At 33.7% G+C, this 23,187-nt stretch overlaps 1 protein-coding gene across 1 annotated transcript; it reads right to left on the reverse strand.

Moving 5' to 3' along the window:
• On the reverse strand, nucleotides 1-20,050 carry LOC107438028 (uncharacterized). Its single transcript, XM_071179402.2, has 7 exons — nucleotides 19,898-20,050; nucleotides 17,637-17,840; nucleotides 10,219-14,825; nucleotides 8,918-9,024; nucleotides 6,382-6,650; nucleotides 1,939-2,102; nucleotides 1-241 (listed from the first exon to the last, which is right to left on the reverse strand). Exons 1-7 carry the CDS (start codon nucleotides 19,926-19,928, stop codon nucleotides 74-76), a joined length of 5,550 nt encoding a protein of 1,849 aa, XP_071035503.2. The 5' UTR covers nucleotides 19,929-20,050; the 3' UTR covers nucleotides 1-73.
• Nucleotides 20,051-23,187: the final 3,137 nt, after the last annotated feature.

The following is a 23,187-nucleotide window of genomic DNA, read 5'->3' on the forward strand; positions in this document are numbered from 1 at the left end:
TATTTTAAGATCTTGATGTTACAGTTTGTTCCAATCAGATCCGGAATCCTCAACTATGAAAGCTTCGAATGAATTAAGGCTTATGTTCTATATGGTACATAATCCAAGGGATAAAGTAGGAGACTCTTGCATATGTTCCAGGTGTCCCAGGATTACCACACTTGTAGCCAAAGGAAACGACGCCAATGAGTGACCAAATTCCGTCATAATCTTCGTGCATCAAAGGACCACCGGAGTCCCCCTAAAAAAGTTAGAAAACAATCAGTACAAAAAAAATTAATCTGTTATTGCTTAAGCCAATCAACAAAGTGTTATCACCACTCATTTCCTCCTCTCCATAGAAATACCAAAGCTGACGTTATCTCACTTACCTGGCAATCCATCTATGATCTATCAGTTGCAGATAGTAACCGATGCCTTTCTTTGGGATGGTAATACAAATCGTTCAAATTGGAATCAAATTACTACAATTGATTGATTTATTCCACTCAAGTGATAGAGTTTAGCCTCTGTCTTGGAAATCTCTATCGCACGTGGAAATGCACTTTCCATTGATTTTTGCCTCTGTCGGCTATAGCGGTTTTTCTAGTTTTATTTTTAATCTTTATTTATTTTTCGGTTTCACTCTCGGACACCGAGGTTTTTTTCTCATTTTTACACCTTTATTTTACATTTTTTGTCGGCAACTTTACGTTTTCTGTTCCGATTCACTTTTATTTCCCTCATTCAGACATTTAGAAGAAACTGCATTAAAAAAAATCTGAATTTGGAGAAAGGGGTCTCTATGGTATTTAACTGTGTGAAAATAGGCAATTTCAAGGAAAATTGCGATTAACCCCTCCCCCCCCCTTTTTTTTTTCATTGTCTATATTTGAACTTTTGTGCATTAACTTTCTAAATCTCTTTAAATTGAAAATAAGTGTGTCATGATTTCTAACTCTTTTAATTATATAAAAAAAATTCTTTTAATATTTTTGGACAATTGCATACATTAAATACGGTTTGCGAACCGTTGATTTTGAGAAAATTTCTTTAAGCTGACACATTTTACTGAAATAGTTTATGATTGTAGAAATATTTGAAACTTCATTTGTGGATTTCGAATAATCTTTGTGATATTATGAACTAAAGCTAAGTTGAGAAATTATTTATTTACTTTTTTTTATCAAGCTTTAGGTAAGAATGTTTAGAATTTTTCTTTTGAAAAATCAATATTGATCAATTTATTTATTTCTACTTCATTGAATATTTGAAAGTATTATTGAGCGAGAAAAAAAAATATTGTGAAATTTATGTATTACAATTCGTTGTTGATCTGTTAGCGTGATATTATAAATTTGTAGTTTTATAGGAAATTTTGCATTCATTGCGAAAAGAAAATATTGTGAAATTAATAAAGTTTATTTTAGAATAATAATTTTAGAACTTCTGCTTACCAGAAATAAAATAAAAATTTTATCAAGGCTGCTTTTTTTTTTTTTTTTAAATTGTGATACCTTAAGTTTCGGATACCTTAAGCTAACAGTCAACTTCATTGATTCAACTATTCACTGATTTGACTATTCAAAGATTCGACTATTTACTGGCTTCACTTTTTCTTTTTTATTTTAGTCATTCACGGATGGATTCACTGATTTGCTCGATTTGATTCGAAGATTCATTAAATTTCAGCCTTTTGTCGTTTCATACATTTATTCACTCGCTATTATCCTTATAATGACCCTTTTTTTTTACGACGCCAAACGTGTTGGTGTATGTCGGACGTTGTTAATTTTTTCCTCCCTTTTTGGAGACAGCAGTTATTAAATTATATATAACCAATAAGCAAGATAGCAGCAAATATTTTTACACTTCAAAACCTTGATAGAGTTTTCTTCCTTTAAATTAACACCCAATTAATCTTTCATCAAAAATGACGAATAAAAGTATCTTATTTACCACACAGGCATCTTTAGAGCCATCAGGAACACCTGCACATAAGTAATAATCTCCAAAATCCTGCGGTAATGGCTTACCGGCAATTCTGCTTATAATGTTTCTGCATTCATTGCCCGGGTAGAGGATGACGTCGTCTAACCTTTGAAGTCTTTGCGTACTAGAATCTGTAAGAGAACAAGTACGTCAGCTTTTTTTTTAATGTCTTTAGATAAAAAAAAAAGGAAGAAAAGAAAGGAACGACGATTTTTTAAAGTTTTCCATGACTATTAAAAACTTTAAAAAAAATGACACAATTTTAAGGTCTGCTTTCTCGAAACCATACTATACACGCAGAGGGCTCTGTCATTTCCTACATTTACATATATTTTAGAACCCTTGTCAACTAGGAAGTCAAGAAAGTATACTCTTTTCAAAGGCCTCATATACACTGCTGGACAATTGCTAAGGACGGATCACAAATTGCAATGTAGCATAACATTAAGCGAGAAATTAGACCCAGTAGGATTAAATATAGTTGTCACACTGTTCAGACATTGGAATAAAGAATATTCATTGTTCTGGAAAGTACAAAAGCTATGAAACATCTGAAAGAGATAAAATGTTCATTTGATGCTGCGTACGGAAAAAGGGAACAATGCATCTAAATGTCAACAGGTAACTTGAAGAAAGGTGTCAGTACGGGATATGTCCACCGTGGAGTGTGATGCAACATTCTACACGTCGTATCATACTTTGCACAACATTATCCAGCAGCTGTTGAGGTAATTTATCCCATTCCTCTGTCAGTGTACGGATGAGGGTGTTCTTGTTTGTCGGTGGATAGTTTCGACCAGCAAGTTGCCTCCCCAAAGCATCCCAAACATTTTCAATGGGGTTTAGATCTGGAGAACGTGGTATCCATACGAGGCGTTGAATACTCTCGCTGCCTAGACATTCCTGAACAGCGAGTGTTCGATGACATGTTGCGTTGTCGTCCATAAAAACAAATTTATCACCGACAGCACAGCGGAAAAGACGAACATGAGGAAGTAGAACTTCATCAATGTATCGTTGGCGCATAATAGTCCCATTCGCAACCACATGTAGGCACGTGCGGCCATTGATCATGATGCCGGCCCACACCATGACACTGCATGTCGGATATCGGTCCCTTCCTGGATATTTTCTGGATGATAACCAGTACCACTTTCGCTCCAGATCAGTTGGCGTCTACAATCCGATGACAGACTGAACCTACTCTCATCTGAGAATAGTACGCATGTCCAGTCCTGTTCAGTTCAATTGTGATGCTCACGACACCATTGCAAACGGGCAGTACGGTGCTGTCTGGTCAATGGGACACACACAACAGGTCTGCGGGCATATAGTCCTCCACCCCTCAAACGTCTGGCAACAGTTTTTCGGGAGATCTGCTTTCCTGTGGCAGCAGGAAACTGATTTGCCACCTGCTGAGCTGTGGTGCGCCTGGTCCTTTTTGCTGATAGGACGATGTATCTGTCTTCTGCAGGCGTCGTACTTCTAACACGACCTCCCCCGTGCCGCCTACTACACATTCCAGTAGTTTTAAATGATTTCCACAACCGTGAAACAACGCTGAGAGCGATGTCGAACTCCCTGGCAACATCTGTTATTTTTCGCCCTTCTTCGATCTTTCCAATAATTCGGCCACGCTTAAAATCATCTAAGTGATATCGGGAAGACCTGCCGAAAATTTCAAGTTCGTCAACTAAATCTTTCCTGTAAATTTTTGTCTTGAAACTACAACTCTCCACACGCGTCAGAACCTTTAAAGCTCTTATCAGCGCTATCACGTGATGAGCAGAAGTGGAAAAAAAATTTGCATACGCATACCTCTTCTTACTATATCCCGCACTTATTCTAATTTTCCACATTTTGCTTCCTTTCATTTTGTGGTTGCTATGGATGATAGTGTTATCCGTCCTTAGCAATTGTCCAGCAGTGTATTTAAAGGTGGTAAAAGCGAAAACACTATGCGTAACCTAAGGAACAAAAGCGTAAACCTAAGAAATTATCCAATCTAAAGGCGAAACTGAAAATATAAAACTTTGATTGATTACTCGAGAAGATTGTGAACATGTGAAAAGCAACAATTACAATTGCCTTTTTTCACTCGACAGGAAACTGACTCAGGGAACAAAACGCCCACTTCCCTTCGATGTGACCCAGGTCAATCTCAGTAGCGACTGGTCGATTTGAATTCTGCTCTCGACTCTTACCAACCACGCTGATGAAGTAAAATGTCCTCAGTCATTGCGTGGTCTAGTTTACCCTTGCATCGGGCCAACAGTGGCAAGTTTTCCTCTTTATGTAACACAAATGTGGGTTAGATTTATCGAAAATTCTTCCACGAAGACTAGTTTATCCCAATGTTTGATGCAGAGCGGTTTTGGCTCAGGGGATAGAACCTTCGCCTTCCAATGAGGTGAACTGGGATCGAAACCCAGCGACAGCTGGTCGATACGAATTCCGCACCCGGCTCGCACCGACCACAGTGCTGACGTAAAATATCCTCAGTGGTAGACAGATTATGGGTTTGAGTTCCCTTGCCGTAAAGCTGCCGTCGGCTGTTCAAAGGCGGTTATAAAATATAAATATATAAAAAGTTTTTGATCTAGGAGTTAATTATCCATTAATTTGGAAGATCTAATGCACGCACTCTTTTTTTTTTTTTTTTTGTTAAAGTTTCCATTAGGTACATTTAAGGGCGGTGATTATATAGAATCCTATATGCATCTGATGCGTCATCAATGAAGAGATACCGCCTTCAAGGACATATCACAAGCAATCAACTGGAAAATTATCACCTTAGGAAAATTAATTGGAAAATTGGAAATTAGCTGGAAAATTATCACCAGATAGATACGAAAAGTATTTTTAGTGCCATAATGTAATTAATGCTGTACTTGTATGCTTTTTTATTCATTACTAGCCACGTTCAATGGCCAGTTGGTTTGCTTTTTCGAGTATGATTAGATTAACTATAGTATAATTTCGAGTATCTTGAAATTTAAAATGGCAAAGCTATAAATCAAGACAACTATGAGCTAATATTGCGCGAGTAACACTGCTTATAAAATTTTATCTCTTACTAGGGGGCTTAACCCCTGTTAGGTTTTTAACTTCGTTTGTTTTCTGAATTAGGAGTTTAAGAGGATTATCATTATTATTAGAATATTGTAATTCTACGTAACATTTTAAGATAAAAGTTGCTTAAATCAGTGTCAGATTAACCAATTTACAATTATTGGTGTCAGTTACATTAATATACTAACATGAATTCGTTAAGACACGCTTCCCAGCAGATCACCGAAGTCAAGCATCACTGTCTGCGGTCAGTATGCGGGTGGGTGACCACTTGGATCAGTCTGCATAGGGACCAAGAGTGTGCGGTATTGATCCTCGTTAAACTGTGCTACCGTAAAGTGCTCGACTTCGCTCGCAGGTCGTTGGGCTACCGAAGCGGAGGTGCCATCCCCTCTGCAGAAGATCAAAATTGTGATAGCATGTCTACGAATCGTCCTCAGGGATGTTTTTCTGACGGCGCCAATAGCTCACTGTGCAGCTCTAGTGTGACGTAAATGAATTACAGTAACAATATTTGACTTAAAATATACCATCCAGTAAGTAAAAGTATAAGATTACAGTTGCGAACACACCAAATTTGTTACAGTAATATATATTTAATTATAAATGTTATATAAATAGTTAGATTTCAAAAAATTAATTTATGTCCGCTAATAGATCTTAATAAGGGAAATATTTGGACGTGGGATGTGGTGGAACAAGTATTCTTTTTAGTACAGACATGTTTAGTTGAATATTTTCAACTGGTTTGTGCCAAGAAACAACAATATTTACAAAACAATCATCGGGGTTGGTAAGCGTCAGCGAACAGTGGACTTAGCCAACTGGTACTACAAAAAAAAATTTTTTTTTTAAATGAATAACCAAGTCTGAAACTGTGAAAAATTCATTTTAATGCAAAAAAAAAGAAAAAAAAATAGTTTAATGGCTCTTTTACAGAACTAAAAGACAGCATAGCAAAATATATGAGTAATCAAGTTAAAATCAGTTATTGATAATTAAAACAGACTTTTGCTCGCCAACCAGTTTTATTTAACTTTTCTAAAACCTAAACGCAAGAGTTTTGAAAATAAAATTTTTCTCTTTCTTGATATTGAGAACCAAAAGGTGGGACTTAACCTATCTAAGATTTTTAATGTGACTTTTAATGTGAAAAAAAAGAAAATCGAACTACCATGAATAAGTTTTGATTTAATGATCGGATGTTTACATTCTAGTATTCAATCTTAATGGTTTGAGGGGCGATGAGCTCAAGTATGTTAATTATTTATTGCAGACGATATTTTAAGTTACGAGATCAAACACAAAAACGTACTTTCTTTGAATAAACATGACTACCTTCAGATTTGGAGTACATCGTATCTCCCCATCCTAGGACAGTGCCGTTCTCTCCGGGTCCAGCTGTATCTCTGTGTGGTAAGCATATGGGTACATGTTCAGGGCCCAGTATCATATTTAAACGCAGGAGGGCTATGTCGTGGCAGAAGCATTCAGGCGTGAACTTCTGATGAACATACACCTTTTCAACACGAAAAAAATTCTCAAGGGGTATGTGTTTCTTAACTCTATCCAGTTTTCCGATGATCACGGCGTATTTCTCTAATTCACTGAAACAAAAACATGATTATTTTAAAGGGTTTGATTGGTCACAGATGAACAATTTAGGGGAGTCAAATAATCTACGATACAGGGGAACGTCAATACTCTTCCTTGTCGATTTTTTGCCTCAAAGTAGGGAAAAAACTTTCCTCTAATCATTGAAAACTGAAGTAATGAACATGTATATATTTTCAACCTTTCATTAATTAATTTAATGAAAGGTCAAAAATATGAATAGAAAATTAATGAAACATAAAAATTATTTTCATTCATTTTCGATTTAAAGTATGCCCTTTCATTGATTTTAAACTTTGAATTATCCGGTATCATATATGATTATCTTGCGCAAATTCGATTTCGGACCAATTCAAGGTAAGAGACACATTAAAAGTGGTTCTGTACTTTGGTAAGCACGCTCCCTAAGAAGATACAGTTCATTACCCTTTATTACGCTTCAGTTTCATATTTTGTGACTGGAAACTTAGTTTCGAAAATATTTTATATTATTTTATCAAGATGTCAATAAGCACATGGAGATATGTTCTTCACTTTATTTGATCTATATACCATCGTAAGAGAATGCGTTCTGAAGAGAACTTCCCATCAAAAAAAATTTCTATTTTATTTTGTTTTGTAATTCACATTAGTGTTTATATACATTATGTATATAAATACTACATACATAGTGTTTATACATATATGTTAGATATGAAATTATGTACATGTATACATAATTTTAAAAAAAGCTTTAAGAAAAAGCTAGACAACAAAAAGATGCAATCTCGTTCTCAGGGCACATGATTATATCCGCAAATTAGAGTGTTTTGTAATGTATCCGCAAAATGATGTAGATATAAAAGTCTCAGCAGATATTAAAACACGAAATGAGAAAGTTTTAATTTTTAGATAAAATATTATTTTCACTAAATAGAAAACAATTAAATATATAATTTCAGGGAAAGAAAAAAGAATAAATAGTAAATATTTAAATTGTCTTCAAGAATGCAAAAATATTATTAAATAAAAATTGGCATTTAAGAATAATAACTTCGTATTTTTTCATTGCAGACATAGGAAGAGGGTCGCAGTTTTCGCTAAAATAGCTGAGTGTCGCTGCTTAAGCTACTTATCCAGGACTTTAACCTCATACAATCTGAGTGTTAATGTTAATTTCGAATTCACCAAAAGAAATCCCTCTTTTTTTATGATCGATTTGGTTTTTCCTGAAAAATGCGACCCATTTGATAACACAAGTTGTTATATTTGCGATCGAAATGGACTATAGGTGGCGTAGAGCACAACTCTCTACCTATGACAACACTTTACATGCTTTCACCATTAATGTGTGGAGAGTCATAGGCGATCGCAATGCTCGAATACGCCATCAGGTAAGAAAATCGGTTCCATGCCTTTGGTCCATCTTCTTTCCTCTTTTCAGTTGTATTAGGAATGTACTACAATATTTTTCCTTTTCTTAATATTTTTCGTTTCTAATTAATAAAAATATTTTTTTAAATTTCCATGGTGCTTTCATTTAAAACTATGTTTAATGTAGTTTTCAGTTCCATATAGTTTCCCAACTTAAGAGATTTGAATCTATATGAAAAATCAAGACAGAAACTGACGCACTTCCTTCTAATATGACTCTCCACACGCTAATGGTGAAAGCATGCGAAGTGTTTCCACAGGTAGAGAGTTCTGCTCTACCCCACCTGTAGCTCATTTCGATCGCCAATAGGAGAAGGAAGTATGTCAGTTTCTCTCTTAATTTTCAAATAGATTAAAAACTTTCAACTTAGGAAACTATATTGAACAGAAAATTTCATTAAACATAGTTCCAAAAGGAAAAGCGTAGTGGAAATTTAAAAAAAATATTTGTGACAATTAAATAGGAAAAATATTAAGGCGAGGAAAAATATTGTAGTAGATTCCGATAAAACGAAGAAGAGGAGGGAAAGGGAGAGAGTCAAGACATGGAACCGGCATTCTCCCCCAGATGGCGTATTCAAGCATTACGGTCTCGAACTTTGATTAAAAGTGACATTGCCATAACAAAATGACGGTGTAAACTAGGCTCACCCCCCCAGAGTGTCGCTCTAGCACCATTGGTGTCATAAGTTTTTTCAAAATATCAAATAAAAGTCTATTTTTATTTTTCAAACTGGTACCTTTACAAAACAGTGTATGAAATCTGCAATAAGAGATTGAAAATATTTTTCTCGCGATGTGATTGAAGTTAAAAAGTTAAATTTCGAAGTAAGAAAACTTTTACTACCCATCTTCCTCCTGGTAGAAACAGTGAGCTGCTGACAGGACATGTTCGTAATCTATCAATGTTCCTCCACATATGAATCGCATTGATGGATATGTATAGATTCCAACCTGTTATTTAAAAAAAAACACTTTAGTTTAATAATGTTGCATATCATATATATATATATATATATATATATATATATATATATATACAGAGAGAAAGAGAGGCTTCCGTTTCCGACAATGTTAACCATCATCTTTCATTCGGTACCCCAAGATTGAATCGAGTAATATACCAGTGAATTATGTTTAATAATTGGTGGTAGTTACGTTACAATACTCTCTCACCGGCATTTTATCAGGGATAGAATTCCATGCACTAATAAAACTAGTTGCTGTATTTACAAAAGGCTGGGAGAGCTGTTTTAAGTTCACCGGATTTTGAGCGTTTGGGGGTGAGAGCTGTATTAAGTTCATAGAGTTTTGAGCTTTTATCGCGAGAACTGTATTAAGTTCACGGTTGTGCGTGTGGTCTCTCCAGTGTTTCTATTAGCAGTTGATTGTGTGCAGGATACCGTTGTGTGTAGATGAGACTGAGAAGCAACAGCGCTAGGAGGATAATGACGCAGCCGCAAATAACAAGTCAACTGTTCAATGTGGATCGTCCATCGATGTAGGAGAATTCATATCACTTTCGTAGGTCTCCCATGTGGGGAAATGTGTTATCCTTTCCTTTCTCTCTCTCTTTATATATATATATATATATATATATAATATATATATATATATATATATATATATATATATATATATATATATATATATATATATATATATATATATATATATATATATATATATATATATATATATATATATATATATATATATATATATATATATATATATATATATATATATATGGAGAAAAAAAATTAAAAATCACATTAAAGAGATGGAAAATAATAATAAAGAAAAACTAGTCAGAATATGAGGAATTACTATTGAGGAAACGAAATTAAGAACATCAGCGTTATTAAGGAGGGATAAAAGTATAACTTTGACTGCTGAAGGAAACTTGACGGAGTCTTTAGAATTTACCTTTCACTTCAGATTATACTTTTGGAACAAGTTTTGAATCTAGCATTTCTCACATCAGATTTTGCTAATGTTAGCCTCGCTATAATATTAAATTGAAACCCCGAATAGTTTTTTACTTAATAAAGTTTCTAAAAACATGTATTAAAATCAGTAATTGCGGAACACTCTGCTTTATCTGATTAGAATTTCAGAAAGTGGAATCTTTTTTTCTATGCTTACCATCCAAGGCCAAGAAATGGTTTCCAATCTCCCTCCAATTGTAAACTCAGGACTACTCTCTCTGATTGGTTTGGATTCATCATCATCTTCTGTTTGGGCTTGCAGGGTACCGTTTATTTTACCTTCGAATGTAGTAATATCAGCAAGCAAGCGATAATCGAACATGTTAACATCCTCAGCGTTTCCATTGCGGATTTCGACAGTATTTTGCTGGATCTCATATTTTTCCAGTGATTCGTTTCCATTAGGTTGGTGAAAATTATTAGAGGCGTTCAAATTCTTTACCAGTCTATGACGTATCTCATTAGACATTTCGATATTATAATTTCCCAGTCTTTCCAATTGTAACGAATCGGGAATTATACGATTGTTTGGTAATATACCTTGCGCACTTGAAAGTGTTTCACTATTATGATCTGGTATAAAAGATCTACCTCCACTCCTATATGATTTCAAAGCATTTGGTTGATGTATATCTGTGTATCTGTTTCCAGATTCGAATTCCCTGTCAAATTGGGAATTCCTATTCATAAGATAGCTATTTGGTATCAATTTAGGACAAATACAATTACGGTTTTTTTCAGGGATATAATTATGGTGGTGTATTCCATGAGGAAGATAATTGATCCCTTCCAAATGAAACGAATTGGGAATTCTTTTATGATTCGAATGTAAAGTATCGGTATGGAATTCTGCTCTTCGATAATCACTCAAATCATCCTGTATGAAAGAGGATTGTCCGAGCCTAGGTGAGTAGTATGGATTAAGTATTGTGTTATAGGTTGATGATCCTTGGTCTGCATTGCAAGGGCAGTAGTTGGGGAAAAAATCGTTGTTCAAGTTCAAATTTTTCGTTCGGTACGAACGAAACCTATTTGGTTTGAAAGTATGGCTGTTCATCTCTGTGTCCTTCTCCTGTTCAAGAGTTTCGTTAGTGAGTGTGTGAGCTTTTTGTGCTCTTAACACTTTCGCTTCTTGACCGAGGTGCGAAATGACATACTTCCCTTTCCGGAACAACCTTTTCCTGTAAAGTTTCTTCATACCGGAAGCAACTACTGTTTCTTCCGGATCAGGAGGAATGCTCATAAATTTGTCTTCGAATTTAAAATTTTTCTGCTTTTGAGTCGTTATGATCTCCATCATCATATCTAATGCGTCATTTGGAAATGAAACATCAGTGTCATTTTCAAATTTTGCTTCCGCATCAGTCGTGTCCAATCTGGTCAAGTTCTTCTTACCTGAAGAAAATGATTTAGTTAAAAATGGGCCTGTTTTAAGGCCTGCTTGTTGTTCAGCTGTTTCCAATCCGGCTTTGGGTGTATTATCAGCATGCATTCGTTGCTTCAGTTCTTCCTCAGAGGAAGCAACTGTCGCTGTTTTTGTGTCTCCAGTATTTAAATGTGGTACAGTGATAGAATCAGTAGTAGGCGGCAAAGTCGGAACTTCTGTTGTAGTTTCTAAGACTGTTGGTGTCGTCTTAATAGTGTCACTTTGCAAAGGTGTAGAAGGAACCATCGTTTCATCCAAATGATGGTTTTCAACTTCTGACGATGTTTCCTTATTTCTAGGTCTAGTTCTGGTAAGAAGTAGAGATGAAATATCATCAGCTATTTTATCGTTTATTTGGTGTTTCCTAAATTGGACAGGTATACCTGTTACTTCAGAAATTGAAGCAATACTCTCATTGTTTCTGGGTTTCAAATATTTTGATTCAAACTGCGTCGCTTCAAACAGATTCTGGTCAGAGTAATTTTTAGTTTTACCATCACTTTTAAAAATTTTTTGATCATAAACTATATAATCCATATCTTCTGAGCTTTCGTCATTCACTCTCGCTTTACCAGAAATATCTAACGACAGCGCTTCAGAAGATTTTAATTTTGTATTTTCAGAATCATCATGACTGTTTTCAGATGATATTTCAGATGATTCCTTTTTTAAGTTTAGATTGGTTAAATAATTAAATTTCATGTTTTCACTTAAAATTTCAGTTTCGTTGAATGATTCTGGTAAAGTGTCCAATGGAATTGAAGTTTGAGCCACAATTTTATAATTGCTTCCTAACGGTTTTTCATAGTTTGAATGGGATTGCTTGTTGTTCTGTTTACTTTTTGAATCTGAATTAGCCGTATTGCGAAACTTGTCATCCATATCCCCTTCTAAGCTTTCGTCATTTACTCTCGCTTTACCAGAAATATCTAACGACAGCGCTTCAGGAGATTTTAATTTTGCATTTTCAGAATCATCATGACTGTTTTCAGATGATTCATTTTTTAAGTTAAGATTGGTTGAATGATTAAATTTTATGTTTTCACTTAAAATTTCAGTTTCGTTGAATGATTCTGGTAAAGTGTCCAATGGAATTGAAGTATGAGCCACAATTTTATAATTGCTTCCTAACTGGTCTTTATAGTTTGAATGGGATTGCTTGTTGTTCTGTTTACTTTTTGAATTTGAATTAGCTGCATTGCGAAACTTGTCATCCATATCCCCTTCTAAGCTTCCGCCATTTTCTCTCGCTTTATCAGAAATATTTAACGACAGCGCTTCAGAAGATTTTAATTTTGCATTTTCAGAATTATCATGACTGTTTTCAGATGATATTTCAGATGATTCATTTTTTAAGTTTAGATTGGTTGAATGATTAAATTTTATATTTTCACTTAAAATTTCAGTTTCGTTGAACGATTCCTGTAAAGTGTCCAATGGAATTGAAGTTTGAGCCACAATTTTATAATTGCTTCCTAACGGTTTTTCATAGTTTGAATGGGATTGCTTGTTGTTCTGTTTACTTTTTGAATCTGAATTAGCCGCATTGCGAAACTTGTCATCCATATCCTCTTCTAAGCTTTCGTCATTTACTCTCGTTGTACCAGAAATATCTAACAACAGAACTTCAGAAGATTTTAATGTTATATTTTCAGAATCATCATGATCGTTTTCAGAAGATATTTTGTAAACTTCATTTTTTAAGTTTAAATTGGTTGAATGATTAAATTTTATATTTTCACTTAAAAAGTCAGTTTCGTTGAATAATTCTGGTAAAGTGTCCAATGGGATTGAAGTTTGAGCCATAACTTTATAATTGGGTCCTAACGGTTTTTCATTCTCTTCTAAGCTCTCGTCACTTACTCTCGCTGTACCAGAAATATCTAACAACTGTGCTTCAGAAGAATTTAATTTTATATTTTCAGAAACATCTTGACCATTTTCAGAAGATATTGTGTAAACTTTAATTTTTCGATCGACTAACTGGGAACTTTTTGTGTTCTGACTTAAGAACTCAGTGTTATTTAGTTCTATCATTGGAATGGTAGCCGTAGTTTTATAACTGTTTCCTGAGGATTTTTCACGCTTTGAATGCGATCTCATCATTTTATTCACGCTTTTCTTTTTATTTTTTGTTTCAGACTTAGAAGCATTCTGAGAATTCTTCTCTAAAATATCAACTCTAGCCGTGTAGTGTTTTTTGTTGCTTATAGTAGGAGTTGAGGTAAATTTAGGACCATCACCAGTCAATCGAATATAACCTCCGCTGACTGGGCTATGTGTTTGTACCACAGAAATAGCAGAATCTTTCGCACCTTCTTCGCTCTTCGTCGAAATTGCTGTAAATGCTTCCTGTTGCAACTCTCGCCTAATGCGACTCAGTTTCTTAATGTCGTCTGTCAGGTTTATATTTTGAAATTGTAACTTCTTATTTTTACTAGAGGTGGTTTTCTGAGTTTTACTTTCAATGTTCTTTTCGTAAAGGAATTTCGAGAAATTTTCGGTTTCAAATTGAATTCTGTTTAAATTATTCCAAAAAGATTCAGACGCAATGAAACCTATTGGCCTTTCATAATTTTTTGCGTCTTTACTATTTGACGTCACCGTTTTAATTGCGGTTATTATTTTTACGTCATCTTCGTTTAACTGTGAATTATTTTTAAGGCGATTGAAAACTCTTTTTTCCTTTTTTGTTTCCTCAGTAGTTATCGTTTCATTAGTTAGTAGGAATTCATCCGGTTCAGTAGTTGCTAAACGGCTTTCTTCATGATGCTTCGTACTGTTTATGTAATCATTGCAGTTTACTTCCAGTTTAAAATGTCTATTACCAATTTTAGTGCCATTTTGTGAAACCACTGTAGCATGATTCTCAGGACTTCCATATTTTCCACCCGAAGAAACAGTATTCTCGTCTTCCTTTCGTGTATCTCTTAGATGCATTTTTGAATTTGCTTCGTTTGAGAAAGTAATTACGCCAATCGATTTATTGGAAATTCGATATGAACCATTTCTCGGCATATTATCATAATTTGATTCACTGGTATTTACCAGTGGCCAGCCGGAAAGATCATTGCCAGATTCCAAATTAGAAAAATTCTTAATATTTGATTCTGAAATTTGCTTTATATTTTTCCTTTCTTCGATTATCTTCGGAGAAAAATATTCTCGGTTTCTCACGATCTTATTTATAATGAGTTTTTGAGTTCTATCACCGTTTTTAGAACGTTTTTTTCGCTTTTGAAATTTCTCTTTACTACCATTTCTTTCACCCGGATCTTCTTTTCTCTTACGTGTAAGAATGTTTGGGGAAATTATTGGTGACATCCGAATTCCACAACCTAGAAAAAAAAATTTCTTTTGTATTACTTATTTAGTGAAAATCACATTATATTGGTTTGGATATTATTTAATTGGAAATTTTACTGAGATACATTCATATAGATACAAGAGACTAATTAACCTTAAATATGCTAATTATTTTATGCTGTCGAAATATTTCAAGTTACAAAATCAGACACAAAAACGTATATTTGCGTGAATAAACAAACTTTCTTTTTTCCAACAGATTTGAATTCTTGGCTCTCAAAACATGGTAGTTGGCCGCAATCTGGAAAATAAGGTCACACAATAATTTAAGAATGTGAGCTGTGAGCAGATGAAAGTTTGGACCCGGATGTACCAAAGAAGAGGTATATTTATGAATTTTCATTTCTCAAGAGCTACACTGGTTATCATAAATTAAGGAAAATTCACAAAAATCGCGATAACTCAAGAAATTACACATGGAATTTTATGAAACTTACCCACAATATACAACACATAGTAAGGTATTAAACAACATAAAAAGAAATTATCAGACATTAATAGTAGTATAGAAATTAGCACATGTATAAAATAAACAAATTGGAAGTATCGGTTTGCAATAGAAAAAGTACCTTTAATATGGAATATGATTGCCTCTAGAAGCAATACAGCACAAACAGCGATGTGTGATGCTTTCAATTATGCGGTCTATCAGTTCAATAGGAAGTGAGAGCCATTGCTCTTGTAAAGCAGTTACAAGCGTGGCAAGGGTCTGAGGGGGCGGATTGATGGCAGATACACGCCTCCCTAGAGCATCCCAAACGTGCTCGATAGGATTCAAGTCCGGGGATCGAGCTGGCCACTCCATGCGAGTAATTGTTTCCTGTTGAAGATAATCATCAACAATGCGAGCTCTGTGTGGTCTTGCATTATCGTCCTGTAACAGGAAGCAATCACCAATTGCCCCGGCATATGGGCGCACATAAGCATCAAGGATGTTGTCTCGATAAACCTGAGCATTCACGGTTCCCCTTGGAAAGACATGGAGGTATGTGCGCCCTCCTAAGGATATGCCTCCCCAAACACAGACACTGCCTCTTCCGTATGCATCTCTTTCACGGATGTTTGATGGATGATAACGGGTCCCAGGTTCTCTCCATATCAAATAACGTCTACTGTCACTTTCTAGACTAAACCTGGACTCATCCGTAAAGAGAACAGGCCTCCATTGATCTGACGTCCAGTGGACATGTTGTCGGGCCCACTGCAAACGGTCTCTCCTATGGCGTGATGTGAGCGGCACGCAAATGGATGGTCGTCTCGCATACAGACCACCTTCGTGGAGCCTTCTGCGCACAGTTGACGTTGACACCAACCTTCCGGTGGCTGCAGCAAGAGAGGATCTAAGATGTGTCGGAGTAGCGGTTCTATTCCTGCGTGCACTTAATGTCAAATATCGGTCATCGGCACTGGTCGTAACAGTTGGCTGTCCTTGACTGAACCTCCTAGATGCCGAATCTGTGGTTTGAAATTGCCTCCAAAGTCTATGAACCACAGATGGACTCACATTTAGCCATCTGGCCACTTCTGATTGACTCTGCCCTGCCTCTAGTCTCCCGATGGCTCTCCATCGTAGTTCTTCAGGCAAATGATGCCTAGAGGTCATTATTACGAATTGGCTATCTCAGATTTTCAATGTCGCAATCACAGTAAAATTTGTGTGCTTTCTCTCAAACTTGGACTTTTATGCTCCAGGCAGATGACGTAAGCCGAGTGCAGCGCCACTAATTTGCATATTGCAATTTTACTCAGCTACTCTTAGTGGACAACATATGCAAATTTTGCACGGTTTGGCTTACTTTTGAAAGAGTTATCGCTATTTTTGTGATTTTTCCTTAATTTATGATAACCAGTGTATTTGACCGATACTGTTCAAGCTTATCTTTTCATTTAAATTTACGCAGTAAATAATGGCGTAAACATTTATATACCTTATAATTCAAAATTATTTTGACCATTATTAAAAGGAATGAAAAATGATAAGTAAGTGTGAAACTTTTAAACGCAAATTATTTTTATTCAAATATGAGTTTTACAGTTTTGTGCAAAAATCATTTAGTTATCTATAAGAGATATGAGAAGATGCTCAAAAATTAACATTAAGAAGCTTAAGCTTTTGAAAGCTCTCCAGCGTATATATATATATATATATATATATATTATTATTATTATTATTATTTTGATGTGCCAACAAACTTCCACCATTCCATGATTCTACTCTAATACTATGATGTTTAACCATCAAGAGAAGTCTGACTCTCATGGTGGTCTCACAATCTATGATGATCCGTGATGGTCCATAATGGTTCTTACTATATATTTCCATGGTGGTTTAATTGGAATTCTTGTTGGTTCTCAGGAATATACCATCAAAGCAATTTTTTTAATGTTTGACCATCATAAATCAGTCCGAATTCCTACATCGTGATGATAATTGCTCATGATAGTTTCAACATTTGATTTCTAAGAAACTATGATGGAAATTTCGGATGGTTCAACATGAACAAACCATCACAACAAGTTGCTATCTTATGTTGGACCATCATAAATCATTCCGAATTCCTACATTGCGGCGATGGTCACTTATGTTGGAGTTGGTTACCATAAGAAAATAACATAGTTCATGATGGAATTATTGATGGTTACCATAAAACTTATGTTGATCCATCGAAGGAAAACCATACAAAATTTTGACCTTGCCAATACTATGTAACACGTGCTAAGTTGTAACACGTGCTTTTAACTTAAAATTATAAGTAAATATTTATAAAAAGATGTTTACTTACGAGGAGGACTATGCGGATGTATGACAGGACAACAGAGACCTTGTTTTTCAGGTCCACACCTTGGCGTCGTATTGAGATCTTTAAAAGAAGGCATACAGCTGGTAACACTGACGCATCTGTGTAATGGACCAAGAGCATCTGGACAAGCTTGGTTTATCCATAGATTATGAGCACATGAAAGAATACCGAAGAATGCAAAAAATTCTAGAAAATTGAATGGACATTTATTTGATTAAATAGTGGAAACTTTTAGTGGATACATTGGACAAGCATGTATTGTACATATGTACTGTGCTCCAAAAATGGCCCACTCTGAATAACTTTTGATCTAATGATCGGATCTTCACGTTCAAGTATTTTATCTTAATGGTTACAGGGGATGACCTCAAATATGCTAAATAATCGGTACCGATGTTTTAAAGTAAGAAATCAGACGCAAAAATGTATTTTCTCTAAATAAATATACCTTTCTTTCGAGGGGTTTGGATTTCTTTCCCCTAAAATATACGGAGTAGCCGCAATCTGGGAAATATGGTCCCCTTAATTTATTCAAAAGAGCGGTCCAAAGTTTTGACCCCTTAGTGTTAATTTTATTTTTTGCGTATTTCGCTATATGTCCAGAACTTTTTCATCGAATTTATGACTTTTTGCACTCAATTATAAAAGTCGTTTATCCAAATTTAATTCCTAGCAAAATGTAACTCAATTAGGTAAATATGCATTATTTTATTTAAAAATGGTCCAAAAAAATTTTGAATTGTAAAGTTTTCAATTTCTTACATCCTTTTTAAAAAATGTAATTTTACGTGGCAAAAATACAAAATTTGAACGAAATCGGTCGAATAGTTCCTGAGAAATCGAATTTCAAAAATACGGCTTCTTTAAACTCAATGGATGTGTTTCGGTCTCAGTTTATATAGAAGAACCGGCGGTTTCTTAAAAACGTGATACTTATAATTTTAAAAAAAAGTTTTTTTTTAAATGTTGTAACGCTGGAATAAACATAGTATATTGCTATATTTCACTTCTAGTTCAATTCCGAGGGTAATTCTATTTCACTATCTTAGTTTACCTTTGTTCAAAAATATAAACATATTGGAAATCTCTTAAGGTCATTTCCTTTTCTGTCGTAATGTAAGTGTTAACTGTTATTTTATGTATTCTACTCAAAATTTTTATATACGTACCTTTTTGCGATATTTTGCTATCTATTGCCAACGTTAGAACAATTTTTTTTTGTTGATGATGTTACAAAGTTTGATTACTCCACTCCTTACTTTAGCTTCGAAAATTTTTACAAAAATTCTTTATTTGGAAATATACAGTATTTATTTTTTGTTATAGTCTCCTTTATTTTTAAAGAGGCAAAAATAATATTTTAATATTTTTTTAAATATATCTCACGTATCAAATTGTTATATATTTGTCCCTATACTTTTAAAGACATTTAGAGTTACATTTTATCATTAGATTTTATTCATTTATTTAATATTTCTTCTGGTGTCATTAAAGAAACTGAAAGACATTTTTCATATTTTTCGATGAATATTTTCGATAACTATTTTTTTTGTTTTTTCTCTGATCTTTTCAAGAAACAGATTTGGTACAAAAATATAAATTTTAATTTGTTTGAAAAAAATATGTAAGTTGAATGATTTTTTTATAAAAAAAAACATACATGGTACATTTTTAAAGTGTATAAATAAACCATCAGCCCGCTATAAAAATTTGAATCAAAACGCTAACCTATAAAAGTCATTAGAAACTTCAATCATATTTACATAATAATTAGACACATTTATTTCACTGTTTTAACTTTAACTAAATTTGATCTGCAAATTAAAAAATATTATGTCAATAAAATGAACTTGGTTAATTTTTTGTTGAGTCTAGAAAATAAGAGAGGCAAGTATCGTAAACAAAAATTAAGTCTCGCCTTTTAAGTATAGACAACAAAAAAAACTAAAATATTGATGTTTTCTTTTCAAAAATGAGCTTTTTTAAGACACGTCATTCTTGTTTAACGAGCCTAAAATATCGTATTTACTTTATTTAAAAAAAATTTGTCAATTGCATACACCAAACAGTTAATTCATCATATAATTCAAATCTGAAAATATTATTATTAATTTTAAATTTTTTACGTCATAAACTTTTAATTTATTGTGAAATATCTAAGTGAAATTGTTTATGAGAATACAGGTTATGAGTTATTTCTAACCATGAAAGCGAAAGAAAAAAAAATATTAGGTTGAACTCACCCCAGACGCTTAACTCTAAATGAAATAGCATAATTAATAGTCATCAACGAATATACCTCAGATTGTTTTGGAATTATTCATTCCTAAAAATATTTTTCTTTTTTTTTCATTTATTTTTTTCTCTCGTAAACATAACAGCCTGACAACCAGGATGACTGTTGCCAAACGGATACTAAGAAATAGTTCAAATTTTCGAGATCACCGTAATTTTTTACCCTAATAATGTAATCAAACTTATTTAGAAATAGTTTTATATATATCTAAACAGCTTTGGATTCAATAAATTTAGTTGTTTTTTTAAAATCAAATACATATTTTCTTTATTACTTATAAAATTGTAAAATATTTTTTGTCATTTGTTCTGTTGGTCATAAAAGCATGTTCAGGGAGCCTATTAGGTGATATCCGAACGGTAAAGTGGTATTTAAAAATCTAAATTTGCAAAACGTAGATTTAATACCACTATTATAAAGTCCTTAATAACTTTTCAAAAACATTGCCGAATTTTAAAGACTTTAAAAAAAAACTTTAAGAAATGTACTAAGGCAAGTGGACGATGTCGCATGACGAATTAGCTTTTTCTTTAAAAAATAAACAATTTTCATGCGAGTAGTTTGGGAATTAGAATCAAATACTAAGTCCATTTTCTTAAATAGCTAAGCTAATTTAAATCTCGTTACGCATTATAAGTTTTTTTAAGCCACAAAATACAACTTTAATGTCAAACTGAGAAATATGTTTAATTGCAAATAATCGTAATTATCAAACAGTTTATTTCTAACGATTGCAAATTGTATTGTTGTGTTAGAGGAGATTTGAGCGCTCTAGTTAATCGGAATTTTGATGAACAAATCATTAATTTTAATGATAAAATGAAAATAAACTCTGCTTAAAGCAGTCAGGAAACGATTGAAACTGCAGTAGAGATTTGAGTGCTCCAGCTCATCAGAAAGTTTAAAAAATTTTGATAGTATGATTCCACCTTCACAGAAAAAAGGCGAGTTGAAACATTGAGAAAAAATGGAAGAGAAGTTAGTACTTGCATACATTTAATCTTTTTATAACTATATCAGTTTTAATAACATAAATTTATATTGGAACCGTGTGGCTTAGTGGATAGAGCGTCCGCCTTCCGATGAGGTAAACCGGGTTCGATTCCGATACGAATTCCGCATCCGGCTTTCACCTACCACAGTGAATTAAATTATCTATTACTGAATTATAATAAAATAATTACTGAATTAAATTATCCTCAGTGGTAGACGGATCATGGGTTAAAGTCCGCTTGCCGTCAGGCTAACCGAGGGAGGTTTTCGTTGTTTCCCATGCCACGTAACACAAATGTGGGTTAGTTTCATCAAAAATTTCTCCACTAAGGTAAATTTCTCCCAATACTTGATTCAGGAGTTCTATTGTCTTCCGGATTGTGTTTAAAATGACAAGGCTACTGAGTCGAACATTAGTAGTCGTAAACCCAAAAATAGAGTTGGCTTATTCAACGACGGATATAAAATAAAATAAATTTATCTTGACTGAGAGGCTCTGCTCGCTCAACTCGTTAATCCTCATCTCCCATTCATCTTTTTTCTTTTCTTTTCCCTTTAATTTCATATTTTTCAAAAAAATATATCATTGTTTATAAAATATATAATTATTTTTGCCTGTAAAAGATCATTTCGTTAATATGTTAATCGTAACAAAATGAATCGTTGCTTGGATTTGAAAAGTAAATCAACTGTACTTGAAAAAAAAAATGGTTAAACTTCGGAATAAGGAATGAAGTGACAGAATAAGAAGTAATAAATGAGAATTAATGTTATTTGTTTTACAATCTACAATGATAATCTTATTTTGTATATTACCGTGAAAATTAGAAACAGTTTTTTCTTTCTCTTGTGTGTTTAATATTTTTTTAAAAATTATAAAAAAAATTGAAAAAGAAAAAACAATTTTAAGCAGTAAATTGGCTAACATGCTTTTTTTTCTCCCTTACTTTAAGTTTAACAGTTGATAATTCTCGAATGAATGATCGTATTTTAGTTTTTTACTTCAACGAATTCCTTGATTCCAAGTTTCTATATCTTAGATTTTGTGCAGTGAAACAAAATATAAAGCGAATAAAAAAATTATTAGCGAAAAAGCACTCAAAACTACAATAACTTTCGTACAAATCAAAATTTTCAAAAAAAGAAAAGAATTTTTTTTTTTTTTAAAACAAGAATTGCCCTTTCAGCATGTCAAATTTCAACTCTGCAATTTCATTCCTCATGGTTGTAGAGTGGCCCACATGGTGTTTTTCCCACAAGTTTAACATTAATATTTCGCGAACTAATTATCGAATGTTAATTTTTCCCTCTGTATATTTTTTAACAAACCTTCGTAATAGCGATGGTAGCTCTTACGATTTTTCAACATAGATGGGCCGGGATAGCCTGCTTGGTAGAGCACTGGACCTACGTTCAAGAGGCCGTGGGTTCGATCCCCGTCGGCCGAAGACTCCCCGGGTAGTAAATGGTGACTGGTGCACGTTAAATCTGTCGAGTCACAAAGTCCTCCATGTTCTCATAACAAATCATACCTCTGGGGGTACTGATCCAGGAGTTTCCTTGTCTTCTGGATTGGTTCAAAATTATAAGGCTACGGAGTTGAACATTAGTAGTCGTGTAGCAATGTAAGTTATACAGGTGTAAATTTATTTCTGCTGCAGTGTAAGTTAGACAGGTGTAAATTAATTTCTCCAGCAAAGTTCGGTTCCTTAAAGAAGTGAAATAATTACTACAATTTCAATGAAGTTTGCAGTCACTACATTTAAAAAAGTAGTTGTAGTTAACTACAATTGTAAGAAAGTAGTTAAAATATAGTAAACTACAAAAATAATGTAGTTTTTCCGACCACTGCTTTAAATTATAACAGTTAAAAAATACTTCTTCCATAACTGTGTTAGATATTTCATCATATTTTCTTCAATATGTATAATCTTCCTTTCTAAAGTTGCTTTATGGTTTGGTATAGCCGGCAATACGATAAAGAACAGCTGTGCAATATTTATTCTGCAGTGATTGATGCAACGCTACATTTAATTTCCAAAAAAAAAATAACACAATCCGGAAAAGGTGGAAAAAATCTTATCAAAATATTTACTTTGAAGTTGACGAATATACAATAAATTAAATAAAACGTATTTATGTATGCGGAAAATTATCACATTATGAAGGTAAGAAAAGACTTTAAATGACAATTTGTTTCCGTCCATACAAAAAAACGGACATGAAGGGTAGCTTTTATCTAAC

This window comes from Parasteatoda tepidariorum, chromosome 1 (genome assembly GCF_982258835.1).
Source record: "Parasteatoda tepidariorum strain Cologne lab strain chromosome 1, Ptep-v5.0, whole genome shotgun sequence".
Taxonomy (NCBI): Eukaryota; Metazoa; Arthropoda; class Arachnida; order Araneae; family Theridiidae; genus Parasteatoda; species Parasteatoda tepidariorum.